Genomic DNA, 14,233 nt, shown 5'->3' on the forward strand with positions numbered 1-14,233 from the left:
CATAGTAAACATATTTTATCATTTTTCTTTTTGTTTACTTCTAGCTATGGGTCCTGATGCTCGTAAATCTCCTCGTGCACCACGTAAAGGAAAGGATCGCAAGATATCGGAAACATCTAACGACAGTAACGATGAACGATCAATGAGCTTACCAAGGCCAGGACAGATGGACGGCAAAGTTGAAGAAGCCTCTGTCTCTGGTACTTTGTCTGCCACAACACCGATAACACCGAGTGTCTCTGTAACGCGACCTAACGAGATGGCCTCGTTGGCAGATAAATCTAAAGAGAAGCCTAAATCTGCCGATGATGTTAAGATGGAGCTTGATCCAGCCACTGGTGAGCTTACTGTGACTCGACCAGGGAAAGAGGGTCAATACTTGGTCATGCCAAACGCTCCACAACCTCTAAAAAAGGTCATAGCAGCGGCAGCAAATGCGGCTCAAAATGCAGTTGAACACCTCAAATCATCTCCTACTCCACCGATCTCTGCTTCTGCATCGCCCATCCCTAACAGGACTCCTACACCTGGGTCTGCACCTTCACCTGGAATGACGAGGGTTCCAACACCTAACACTATGGTTAATCCACACCCTACTCAGCAAATGGAAGCCCAGAAGTTGTCTGCTGCAACATTGGCGAAGCAAAGCACGCAATTGCCATCGAACATTCCAGCGCCCACTGGAATTGTACCATCACCGCATGGCAATCCTGGAGCCGTTCTCATACAACACACGGTGGGTCAAGGAATGCCACAACCTCCAACAATCCTACAGCAGGGTCCCCATAATAAGCCTCATTCATTGAAGGCACATGTTTTGAGTTCGCAACAGATCATAAGTCAGCATCCTCAGCCAGGAAAACCGATTTACCCACCATCTACACAGTCGCAACCTCAGATTGTGTACAAATCGGTCATCCCACAACAACCGGGTTCGGTTTCTGGTGCTATCCATACCACCACCGGCAAACAGATCCATCCCAGTACCAACATGAAACTCCCTCCTCAGGGCATGCCTACTCAAGGTATTTCCCAGCATCCTGGACCTCAGCAGATAATCATTCAAAATCCAATGCCCCAACAACAAATGACAATCAACAAGCACACGATCATTAACAAAGCTGGACCACCACAGCAGCAGGGACATCCCTCAGCCGTACATCATCCACCAGGAAGCGGAAATCTGCTGATCAATATTCCTCCTAATCTCCAGCAAATGGGCAATATTCCCATGTCTCCGAGAATGCCCCATCACGTGGTTGTTACCAACAGCAAAGGTCAGCCGGGACAAATGCAGTCTCAACAATCTCATTCCCCTCAAATCATCCACAAACAAACCAATCAACCGCCACAACCAGGTCAGCAAGGACCGCCTGGTGGCCCTCAGCAAATCATTATCCACAGCAGCAAAGCACCACCAGGTCACCATCAAATCCCTGCCGGATATACTACTGTGTTGCAAACTGGAGGTAAAATCATCCATCAAGGTCCTGTTCAACTCGCAGGACCAGGCCAACCCCAACAACCGCAGCCAGGCATACTTGGAAAGCAACAAACGCAAACCATCCAAATCTCCAGTGCTAGTGGAGTTCCAATCCACTATCAACAACAGCCAATCCAAAGTCAGCCTACGGTGGTCCACAAAACCGTTACAACCGTTCATGGCAATCAACACATCAAGATACAACAGCACAAAGTTGGTCCGGAAGCCGTTGGTCATATGCATGTTGGTGGAAAGCATCCAGTTGGTTCGGTAGGAACGAAAATACCTCTCCAACAGCAGCAACAAATGCAACCAGTCGGAATGATGAAACCGAACCACATAACAACCGGACCTGTGGCAACGATCAGTGTCAACCAACAGCAGCAGCAAACTGCTCCGCCACCCTCTCCATCGCAGCTGGTAACCATTCAGCCAGGCAAAGGAGTGTCCCCTCACTTGCATGCCCAACCGCAGATCCTAACCGGTGCCGTTGCAAGTCCTCCGCTGAAGCAACCACACATGCAGAGTCAACAGCCGATTGTAACGGGTACGAACCATCATAAGTTCTGCTAAGACGAAACCTTCTCATTCTGAATTTCGTTTTTTTTGTTAACAGGTGCGAGCAGTTCGCGTGTAGCATTGCCACCGATCAGTCCGCAGGGACAACCTGGTCAGCAACCGCCACCGCCGGCGTCCCATATGCGACATGTACAACAGCCCGGCGGGTTGATTGTGCCGTCACAGGTGACCTACGAATCCAACCAGGTGAGTTTGTATTCCAATCAGCCTCTACTACTTTTCAGATAGGTCTGCAGTATTGACTTTAGATGCAGAGGTGTCGAAACTTCTGCAGCACAGATTTATACGATTCTTTGGCACAAAATTTTCTCGAAAAATGTCTCTATTGATCGTGGTATGGCTACATCGTTCAAAGAAACTTTGGTATACATTCAAGCAAGCTCGGCATTTCAGAGATTGTACAATGTTTCATGACTAGTTTAAGTTAATTAACTTAAGTCTTCAAATTCGCCGAAATGTCAGTTTTTACTGTACTGCTTTCAGCATACTAAATACTGTTGTATTGTTCTATATTTAAGTGTTTCTTAAAAACTTTGTAATGATTTTAAAATGCTGCTGTAGAATCATTTCAGAGTGTAATTGTCAGACAACGCTGTGAGTTGTCAGAACAAACATCACCTACATTATTTACATTGAACATGATACGTAGGGTCATTTTAGTTTGTACATTTTGTGTCAATGATTCGGTAATTTTCGTTCGATTTTTCAATAGAAAGGTTCAATTTTAAGTTTTCGGAACTCCTCTTTTTGGACATAGCTAAGATCGGTTTCACCTCTCTTTGAATGCTTCATTCCGGACCCTCAACTGATTGCTGCTGCCGTTTCTCTGTACATGCTGCAGCACGGAGATTTGGTGGCAGGGTTCATCGCTCGGGGCCAAAGTCCTCCACCAGCACATCAGCAGCAAACGTCGCCCATTACACCGGTACTTGTACGCACAGTTAAACTATTTCAATGTTTAGATTTGATCTCTTCCGGTTCTTTCTATATGTGTTTCAAATATCCGTGGATTATTGTTATCTGATTTATTTTATTTTGTGAACACTTTGGTCTCATTAACTGCTTCGAATCTAATAGGGCATCCTCTCCTTGCAGAATGATCCATCCTTCCGTGGCGGAATGCCTCGAGAATATACCAAGTACATGTATAGCAGAGGAAACATCCACATACCGAGGTTTGTACAGAGCATTTTTGTCCAGCATCGAAGCGAATATTTCAACTTCATTTTGTACTTCTAGTAGCAGGTCCCCAATGTTGCCAGGGTCTGTGGATCAGCGTGAGTTGTCCGAAATGGAAGAAAGTGTGGCAGCGAGTCCGCCACTCGAATTGCGGCGTCCAGCAAGTGGTCCACGTGTCCAAGTAACGACTGCCGTACCGAGCAGTTTGCAGAGTCCTGGAGATCGTTCCACAGGTAAAATTAACGCTATTTTATCATGCAACAATTTTAATGATGTTCTACATTTTCTCGCACCATTCCCAGATTCACCACAAGTGGCACAAGTGTACATCGGAAGTGCTCGTGTTCCACACAACTATTCGGATTCACTCACCCGCTTCTACGATCCGGCAGCTGGGCCGAACGCTCCTCCGCGTGCATTGAGTGCTGAACCACCACCAGCACATCGACCTCACAGCTTGATCAACACCGGAGCAGGATTCCCTCCGGGATCCTACCCGGGAACTCCCAGCCAGACACCGCCTCCAGCGTCACCTGCTAATCTCGCTCAAATCCAGCAGCAGCGTGATCAACAGCAACAGTCTCAACAGCAGCAGCAACAGCGCGATCGTGTCACTCTGACAGGTAGTTACGATCGCTTCAACGATCCCTATTATAGTTTGTGCCGGCAATCGGACTACGAACTGACCGATTACTTTGATCCTTCCCTATTAGGTCACGCAGCGGTCGCTCCGGTATCCGGTGCCCCGTTGCCCGCCCATAGTGGAAGCTTGCCGGCTTCGCTAAGCCAACAGCAACCACAATCCCAACCGCAACAACAGCCACCACCTGCTGCTGCTGGACGAAACCTACAGGCCGCGACTCCACCGATCGGAGGAGCCGCCGCCGCTCAGATGCCGTCTGCTGGTCCGCCAGCACCGGCACAAAGTGACTCGCTGGAGGCACTGCTGCAACGCTATCCGGTCATGTGGCAAGGATTGCTAGCGCTGAAGAACGACCAGGCGGCCGTGCAGATGCACTTTGTGCATGGCAATCCAGGCGTAGCAGGAAGTTCACTGCCGAGCAATAGCGATGGCACGACACCTCCGCTACGGATTGCTCAGCGAATGCGGCTCGAACCAGCGCAGATCGACGGCGTCGCGCGGAAGATGCAAGTAAGTACAAACGCTGTGATTCTACAGCACACCAGAAACAAATAGTATTTTATAAGACAGTCTTCTGAATATATTGATCCTGATGATTTCATAGAATTGAAGCCCAGGTGCTTCTATTGCTCAAACGAGTCTCTCAGTTGATCCAGGAATTTTTCTACATCCTCGTGTTTGTCCCGTTTTGAAGCATCGTAAAACAAATTCTTGTTCACTGGGGTGGTCCCTCAATATATTTATTTACTTGGGTACATCTAATTGAGCTATGTGCATGAGCAGAATTTTATCATAATGAACAAACAAATCTAAATGTAACAACTTATGAAAAATGTTTTCGATAATATTTAGGGTCTTAAACTACTTTGCAAAATATAAACAAAGTATTGTGGAAAAATTTAATATTCGAAGCAATGCAATAGGTTGCCTAACAAGTTGTAAAAATAAATAATAGATTTATATTACATACACCATATTTCGGCGGTTTTATCGATGTTTATCCACTACTTCGAACGTTATCTGTTTTTTTTTTCTGCGTCTTACAGTTTTTTCTCGATTAAGAAAGACAATTTTGAAGGATTTCAAGAATCGAGCAAATGCGCTAATAGTATTCAAATTCCAAGATTCCTGATTTTTGCAAGTTGCTTGGATTTTATAAGATTCGTGGATCATCGATTTTGTGTTTCGGTTCCCAGCTTTTACGTGTTGATGCCAAATTTGTGACTTCCGTTGAGGATGAATTACCAACTGGTGAGTTCGTTTCATGCTTGTGGAAACACAAATTTATATCGTGGCAATGTTTGTTAAACAAACTATGGATGATTCGTCACTGTAAGTGTCGGCATAAGCCCTTATTCCTGTTTCATAAAAAAATGAGCTACTCGAACATATTCTTTTATTTATTTTTCGCAATTAAGGTACCGCGGGGCAAGTGGGTAAATGGGGTAAGTGAAAATAATTGGTATATTTAACTGAATATGTGAATTAACGTTTTAAACTCATGCGTAAAACTTTGAGGCCATTGAGAACATTACGATAGGTAAGAGATTTCTGAGATTATTCAGTCATTATTGCATAATAGAGCGAAAGATTGTTAACCTGTCAACTATCACTCCGTAACAAGTTGGTGGCGTGCAATCTTATTTTAAAATTTTCGGTGGACAAAAGTTGCGGAAAATAATTTTCTGCACCACTTCTAAGTTGTCCCCTCTGACAGTTTTAAATTACAATAAAAAAAAGTTTTAGAATTAATTCGACATAGACCTAAAAATAACTAAATTGAAACACCGTCAATTTTCTAATTATGTGGGGCAAGTGAAAAGTTTCTCATTAGAGATTGAATTTGTGTTTTCTCTTTAGGTAGCTATATGTATACAAGGTTCACAATTATCATAGAATAACAGAATGTGCTGATAATTCAAGAAACACTATACTTAAAGCGTTAAAAGCTATTATCATGGCCAAATCATGGAACTTCTCTAAGAAAGAAGGTTGCCAAATATTACGATATTAATATGTTTACTTCGGACAGCCGATTAAAAGGAAGATGTTGATTGAAAAGTTCCAATATAAGAGAACGCACGGAAATCTCGTGGAATGTATGTGAAGCTAGTTCAAAACATAAAAAATGGGGTACAGGTGTATCCACATGAAAAAGTTTCTAAATACTTAATTGAAGGATTCCGTTTGATTTCTCCCGGCTCTTAACAAATAACGAGCGGTGTAAATTCTACAGAGCAGAAATGCAATTGCTGTCCCATGATGTAAGAACAATCATTGGAAATGTTGCAGTTATAATGTTGTCGAATCATGTCAACAAACATAAATGAACAGAAGAAAATTCAAGAAACAAGAATAAAATTTTCTTTGTTTACATGTTACTTATGTTATTGTTCATTGGGACGCCTTAACAAATGTTAAAGGTAATAAAAATCGTAAATATAACTGTTAATTTTTGAATTTATTGTTCAAAACGATAAACTTTTCACTTGCCCCACTTGTGGGGCAAGTGAAAAGTAAGGAGACGTTTTCAAAAACTTTTTCTGTACTTTTTTCTTCAGTTTTACATAAAAATAAATTTCAGCATACTGCTTTTATTTGGTGGGAGTCAAGCTAAAAAATATACACGACCTCATTTGTTTTAATTTAAAGTCTCTAAGATTTGAAGAATTCCAACTATGCGAAATCCATTACCCACTTGCCCCACGGTACCTTACTAAAAATTATCCTTCGAATAGTTCGACATTAAAATTGTCGACGCACCTATAGACATTTTATTTTAATTTTAGGCTACATGAGCATAACTTACCAAGGTGAATCCTGATCATGTAGCTTTTGATCCTTCACACTAACAAAACGCCTTCCTACAAAAACCATGGAGATGCAGGGGTGATCTCGGTCTCTAATAGCAATGTCACACTAACATTTCTTCTTTGTGAGAGCTTTTTTTAGTCTAAGGCACATATCGAGGGAGTGTCCCGTTTAGTTTTACAACATTTTTGTTTAAGGGGCCAGCCTAATGTACAGGTCTGCCATCTTTTCAAAGTTTGGCCGACAATGTCCATATCATCCGCAAAGCAAACAAACTGATTGGATCTGTTGGAAGTTGTTTATGGTCGTTATACTTGGATCTTCGCATTACTCATTCTAGCGCGATATTGAAGAACAAGCACGCACATTTATGTTGTTGTCAGGCTTGACAGAAACTACTATGCGATGAACAAATGAGCATGAGAGCATGAGCATATATGACCGTACAATTCGTAGTTGCTACTCCGTGATTGACTAGAGCAATCGAAGTTGCACAGGGAATCAATGAATGGGGCTTGGGATTAGCTAACCATTCTTCAATGTGCACAAATCGAGAGCTCAAATTTTAAAAGTCACGCCCCCGCAGGAGCAAGCGACATGAGCAAAGGATCAAACACTACTGACCCTATCCGCGAATCACGCCACTATTTATTTATGCCGCGCGAGCGACGCGCAATACGATTGATCCTGCTCACATCACCCACCCCCGCAGGAGCAAGCGACGCGAGCAAAGGATCAAACACTACCCCAGAAACTACTATGCGATGAACAAATGAGGCAATTTCTAGGGTTTTCTGAGGAGTACAAACTGAACTCAAAACTCATAACACGAATCCTCGAACGATTCGAGTGAGAGTGTATTGAAATGTGATGATTATATCACTCTTGCTTCAAAAGAACTCATGAGCGAAAAAGGAGTTGTGATGGCACTCTTATTGGGAATTTTTTCTTCTGTTGCGTTTTGTGTCGCATCTTCCTCGCCCATTTTTCAATGCCTTTCTGCTTAGTATTTTTTCGCTCCCTCTCAAAGAGGCGAAGACAGTACGCTACCCTACTCTGGTGATGTTGAGGCGTATTATCAAGCCTGGTTCGGCGAGGCTCAAACGAGTTGCAGTATTACCCTGAAAACTTCATACAGTTATTGAACTGTTTGTTGGAATCGAGGTAGTGTCGCACCTCAGGTAGAAATCGTCGGTTGAGAAGCATGCGTCGTCGTAGGTAAAAGTATGGAAGTTCGTCGAGAGAGGTATGATATTTGTGTAGGATAATGAATTGTAGGGGGAGATCCCCCAGTACCGGACACTTAAGCCACTAAATTCATAATTCGAAAAATATTGGTTTTATGAGCTCGTGTTACCCATTTATGATGAATATTATCATTTTTATAGTGTATAAAAATAAATTTGCAAATATAAATATGAATTTTGACATTGCATTTTGGTGATGTATTTTAGTACCAAATTGATCGATCTTGAAACGTGGCACCCAATACCGGACACGATCTGAAAATGCGTCGTATTCTGTAAATTTGAACATCATTGAATGTGTTTACTAAAGGAATAGTATACAATTGCCAATTCAATGCATTTGCAACATTTACAAGAACATTTTGAATTTTTCTTAGTTTACAAGATGTCCATCAAAATCCTCTTTCATTTATGATGAAAAATAGCACATTTTACGATGTTGTTCTGAATGTTCATTCTTCTTAATTTTATCGCATGTTTGATACCATGATCGACGGAATCCATGAAAAATGAATGTATTTTGAGACACTGGTACAATAATTACAAAGATAACATATAACAAATCAAGCTGTCCGAAACTGGGGGACGGGAGGTGCTTAACCCAAAATTGTAATTTGTCCGTATTTGGTTCAATTATGGTACAAAATACGTTTATACTATCAAATTAGGATTATTTTCGAACATGCTTGCGTGATCCAAAGTATTTTTTCATATTCAAAATAATTACTAAAAAGGCTCAATATTAAGGCGATACGTCATTTTTTTAAGATTTTCAAACTTTTCTACTTTTTTAAAAAGGCATGCATATTTCAAGGATGTGTTATTCTACGCAAACATTAGTCTCCATAATAGCTTCCTTTCCTTCTAATACACCATCTTGATTGGACCATGATTTCTCAATTTTTTACTTTGTCCGGTATTGGGTGCTGTCCGGTACTGGGGGATCTCCCCCTAAATGTATACCTGGTTTGAATAAAGAGAGTTGCAGCTGCTGATTGAGGTGTCAGTCAGTTAGCTGCCCAGTTGAAGGAGACATCTACTGTATTGTACTTCTTTATGATTTGCAATCGGATGTGGACGGGCTAGCCTCGGTGGTCTTAGCGGACTAGCTCTTTAACACTGTGTTATTTTTTCGAACAATTTCACCTAGTATCTCACTTTCCGGCAGGGGCTTAGAAAATTTTGAAATTTTGTGTTTACAAAATTGGGCATATTTGTAGTTCTGTGGAGAAAATTTCAACTCGATTGCTTGAAAGAGAACAAAACTACAGCATGTCAAAGTTGAGCATTTTGTATGAAAATCGACATGCGCTGCTATTATTCAGAACAGCACTGTATGATTATTTTCGGCGTTATGAAATTTGTTAATGAACCCCTATGAGCTATCCTAACCGTAACCACTACCTAACCTAGGCAGAATTAAGCTTTTTACAATCTCAGTACGAAAAAGAGCAGCCGCAAAAAAAAACAAATCGGTATCTATTGAAAGTCGCCAAAGGCGAAAAGCACAGGGAACACACTGTGTAAAACGTATAATGTGAAGCCATAAGGTTGAGAATTTAAACAAAATTACAATATCTTTATAATCCCACCCTTATTTAGGCCTCATGCTTGATACTGAAGAAATACACAATTTATCCGGATAACGCAGGAAGGGAACAATACTGTGGAGGGCGCCCTGTACTCCACAGGCTCAGTTTGCGATTAGGTTTTTATTTAGACCCCAGGGAAATTAGCTGTGTAACAAAACTTGTTATCAATGTGTTTCAAATAATAACACAATGAGATATGTGATATCTTTAGTATAAATGTTTGTTACCACGTTTGATATGTTGCCTGCCTATTCAACAAAAATGAAAACAAACTATGTTATCAAATGCTTGTTATCGGAACTTGTTATCTTTTTGTTACCCAACTTTGCTCGGGAGTACTGTGCATTGCGTGATTATTTATCGCGACGGCGATCTTGAAAACTTGTCTATAGAACGTCGCAGCTACTTAACCCTCTAATACCCAACCCCGCCTTTAGACGGGGTACACTTTGGAATTTTGTGTATTTTTTCGTAGCTCGGAAATCAAAATTATTTTATTTTTGGCTTAAACCTTGACTCATAACACTCATATAAGAAAAGTTTTTTATGACTTTTGAAACTTTTTTGTATTTTTGAAAATTGTTTGAAAAATTGTATTCTTATATAACCTATAAATGCCCGGGGTTAATTTAACGTGTAATATAAAAAATCGTACCTTTTATATTTTTATACGATCGACCTATCACAAAAGAAGAGCCAGGTGGTATCAAAATAATTTCAAACCTGTTTTTTCGTTAGATACACGGAAAATAAAATACGCTCCGAAAAAAAATTAAAAATGAAATATTTTCAAAAGTACCACAAAAATTTAAATTTTTATTATTGCCAAAAACCAACAACCAGAAAAGGCTTCAAGAAAAAATGAATAAAGTTAGGGATGTTCAAAAATAAAAATTATAAAAATCAAAAACCAAAATACAAAAATTTGCGAATAAAAATAAATAATTGCCCAGAAAGTGTTTAGAACGATTTTAGAAAACGAAAAATAATAATTAAATCGAAAATAAAAATTTGGGTATTAGAGGGTTAAACTCGCTTTGGTGTGTTCTGCGCGATTATTCCTGATTGTTCAAGGCATGATCGCACAGCAGACACCAAAATGATTAGAAATAGGGGGAGATTCCCCGGTACCGGACAGCACCCAATACCGGAGACCATCGAAAGATTGAGAAACCATGGTTCAATCAAGATGATGTATTAGAAGAAAAAAATAGCTTTTATGAAGTGTAATGTTTGCGTAAAACAACACATCCTTAAAATATGTACGCTTTTTTGAAAAAAAAAAACAGGTTTTTGTAAACCGATAAAAAGTTGACGTATCTTCATAAATTTGAAGTTAATTAATTTTGTACCATATTAGAACTAATATATGGTGAACAAACTACAATTCAAGCACCTCCTGTCCCCCAGTTTCAGACAGCTTGATTTGTTACATGATATCTTTGTAATTTTACACCAGTGTCGAAATTTAGAAAATTTAGAACAACACGTAAAATGTGATGGACGTAGAATTCTGATGTACGACTTGCAGACTAAGTAAAGCTCAAATTCCTCTTGTGGATGTTGCAAATGCATTTAATTGACAATAGAATACTATTCCTGGAGTTAAAACATTCAATGATCTACGAATTTACAGAATTCGAGGCATTGCCAGATCGTGTCCGGTATTGGGTGCCACCTTTTAAGATTGGTCAATTTGGTACTAAAATACGTTATCAAACGCTACAGTTATGATAACCTATATCATAAATGAGCACAAAGACCGCATAAAATCAATAGTTAAAAAAAAAATATAAGTTTAGCGGCTTAGGTGTCCGGTACTGGGGGATCTCCCCCTGATTGCGACGATCTACAACCATTTTTAAGATCGTCTACCACCGGAACAGGCAGCCCCTAGTTTTAGTTCTTGGCCAATTGAAACAATAGCTACCGACACTGCGCGGCTATCTAGGCTGACCGGGAAAAGTAAATTAATGTTGATGATTATCCGCTGACGTACTGAAGCATCTACGTGTATTTCAACACATTCGGCTAGTCCTTCACCTGATCGAAGCAATTACTGCAGTAATTGCTTATGTGCTGTTACATATTTTTTAATATTAGAATTCTCGCGGAACATTACTAAAGGACCTATCTAACATTGAGAGGCTCTCTTTGTTTACTTTCTCTTTCATTAATAACTGAGTCACATTAATCTATTCTGTTGCGTTTTATATATGAAACGCTAGTCAAGGAAATTGACTTTCGATCTATAGTGAAAAACTTCCCAAAATCTTTAGTATTCCACTGTTATAATCGAAAGAGAACGAGAGAGAAGAGAATCTCTCATTTGTACATAGGTCCTTTAGTAATGTTCCGCGAGAATTATTCCACTAACTATTCTGCTTTATACCTCGCTCGTCTGCGCCAAATGGCGACAGCTTTGCTCTCTCGCTTCGTCTTCAGAACTTCGGCTTCTCATTGGTCGCCAGTTTCGAATTTCTCCATACTTTCTTCGTGCCAATGTGTATGCATGGGTTGCTATTGCGTTTCAGTGTGGGAGCAATATCTGTTTCGAACTCGCTTGGAGGTTTTGTTCCTTGATCTTCTTGGCCTTGTGGAAGGACGACCGCGTAAGTCGTATTTTCCTTGAAAACCATGCGCCTTTTCACTACGTAGGGTGCAGAACCACTTGGGCACTTCCATGACTCACTTTGGTATGGGGGGTTTTTCTCAGCCGAATTGTTTTAAACTTTGCAATAAGGAGCGCTTCAGTACGACGCATATTGTGGCCAAAAATTAGATCTGTAGCTTTCAAAAAACCCCACTGCCGAAGTGAATCAAAAGTGCCAAGCATAGGATCCGGCTCCCTATTTATCCCCCGTAGGACTCCTTTTCCGCAGCATATAGTAAATTATGGCATCTTACATATTTTCGTTACCTGCGAAGGAAAATGCTTTACCTTCCATTTTTGCTTTCCACTTGATGTTTTGTTTTATGGATCATCTCTGATATATTCCTTAGATAGCCGGTATCCATCTCTGCTGGAATAGTCGTCTTTGTGGTCGCATTGTTATCTATGCAAGGAACGAGGCTAGGAAGGGTTGACATAGTCCGATGCATTTCAGGTAATGGCATCTATTCCCGGCTAGTTAGCCCAACCAGGCGACGGATTTGTAACGTAATCAGGGTCACTAGACCCTACTAAGGAAGTAGAATGTTGATTCTCCAGTATACATAATTGGTACCGCACTGGTGTTGCGATCAGTGTCTTCCTGACATCAACACTGATTTGCCTGGTGCTGTCCTGTTAGTTTGACTTGTACTGTAAGACCTATTCATGTGGTATTGTTAACCCTCTAATACCCAAATTTTTATTTTCGATCTAAATATCATTTTTAGTTATCTAAAATCGTTCTAAACACGTTTTGGGCAATTATTTATTTTTATTCGCAAATCTATGAATTTTGGTTTTTGATTTTTATAATTTTTATTTTTGAACATCCCTACACTTTTTCATTTTTTCTTGAAGCCTCTTCTAGTTACTGATTTTTGGCAATAATAAAAATTCAACTTTTTATAATACTTTTAACAATATTAAATTTTTATTATTTTTCTGGAAATATTTTTATTTTCCGTGCAATTAACGGAAAAACAGGTTTCAAATTATTTTAATACAACCAAGCTCTTCATTTGTGACAGGTTGATCGTAGAAAAATATAAAAGGTACGATTTTTTATATTACACGTTAAATGTACCCCGGGTATTTGTAGGTTATATAAGAATACAATTTTTCAAACAATTTTCAAAAATACAAAAAAGTTTCAACAGTCATAAAAAACTTTTCTTATATGCGTGTTATGAGTCAAGGTTTAAGCCAAAAATAAAATCATTTTGATTTCCGAGCTACGAAAAAATAAACAAAATTCCAAAGTGTACCCCGTCTAAAGGCGGGGTTGGGTATTAGAGGGTTAAATATTTCAAGCATAATTCTTCAAATCGGCGTATCTAACATTTGCATGAAATCGAGAAAAATGCGATGCAACATATTGTAAAGCATTTTAAATCCTATTTAAAATGTTTTACATTTTTTCTATTGCTGTGTCTTGTAAAAGTTGAAGAAAAGAACACTGTTTCTAACCACTATTAAACAATTCAGATTTGTTTTGAATTGGGTTGAAAAACTGGTGAAATTATCGAATAAACCCTTTTGCTTTGTGCCGCTCACATACACCATGATGATTCGTCGATACCATACCTTGATTGATACATACACCTTGCTTGATGCGTCGGTTTGACAGTTCGTTTTTCACATGCGTCACGTCGTATACACCAGTATTATTTTGAAGTTGCACATACACCGGTTTGCAAATTCCCATAAAACCTAATAAAGTTAGTAAATTCGACAGTTTCTACCTTTAACTACAACGAATATTGGGTTTCCGAATGTTTCCAATTTCAACTCGACTAACAGGAGCGCGGACGGAGCCGTGAGTAACAAAAGTAGATGGAGAACAGTTCTTGTGAGAAAATTGGTAAGAAATATTGACTAGAACCGAATACGAACGAATGTTCCACATCAGTTTGCCGACGCGTCAGCTAGCTGCAGCTGTAGAAATCCCAATTTCTCGATTTCCAACATGTTTAGTGATTCGGAAACGGTATGACGTATCTGCTGATTCAAATTTTATGTTTTGATTCTGCATATAGGTCGCTTTAC

General features: G+C 39.8%; 1 protein-coding gene across 10 annotated transcripts in view; it reads left to right on the forward strand.

The window, feature by feature from the left end:
• The window catches only part of LOC5571946 (protein split ends), a 344,136-nt gene that overhangs the window by 326,708 nt on the left and 3,195 nt on the right, over window positions 1-14,233 (forward strand). For 5 of the 10 annotated variants that reach the window (XM_021844737.1, XM_021844742.1, XM_021844745.1 and 2 more), the window contains 7 exons: window positions 45-2,030; window positions 2,100-2,248; window positions 2,904-2,993; window positions 3,158-3,237; window positions 3,302-3,474; window positions 3,544-3,864; window positions 3,955-4,394. In XM_021844737.1, the coding sequence (XP_021700429.1) occupies window positions 45-2,030; window positions 2,100-2,248; window positions 2,904-2,993; window positions 3,158-3,237; window positions 3,302-3,474; window positions 3,544-3,864; window positions 3,955-4,394 (3,239 nt within the window). The remainder of the gene's footprint in view (window positions 1-44; window positions 2,031-2,099; window positions 2,249-2,903; window positions 2,994-3,157; window positions 3,238-3,301; window positions 3,475-3,543; window positions 3,865-3,954; window positions 4,395-14,233) is intronic. The other 5 variants (XM_021844739.1, XM_021844740.1, XM_021844741.1 and 2 more) reach the window with 5 other exon arrangements.

Source organism: Aedes aegypti, chromosome 2, assembly GCF_002204515.2.
Source record: "Aedes aegypti strain LVP_AGWG chromosome 2, AaegL5.0 Primary Assembly, whole genome shotgun sequence".
Classification (NCBI taxonomy): domain Eukaryota; kingdom Metazoa; phylum Arthropoda; class Insecta; order Diptera; family Culicidae; genus Aedes; species Aedes aegypti.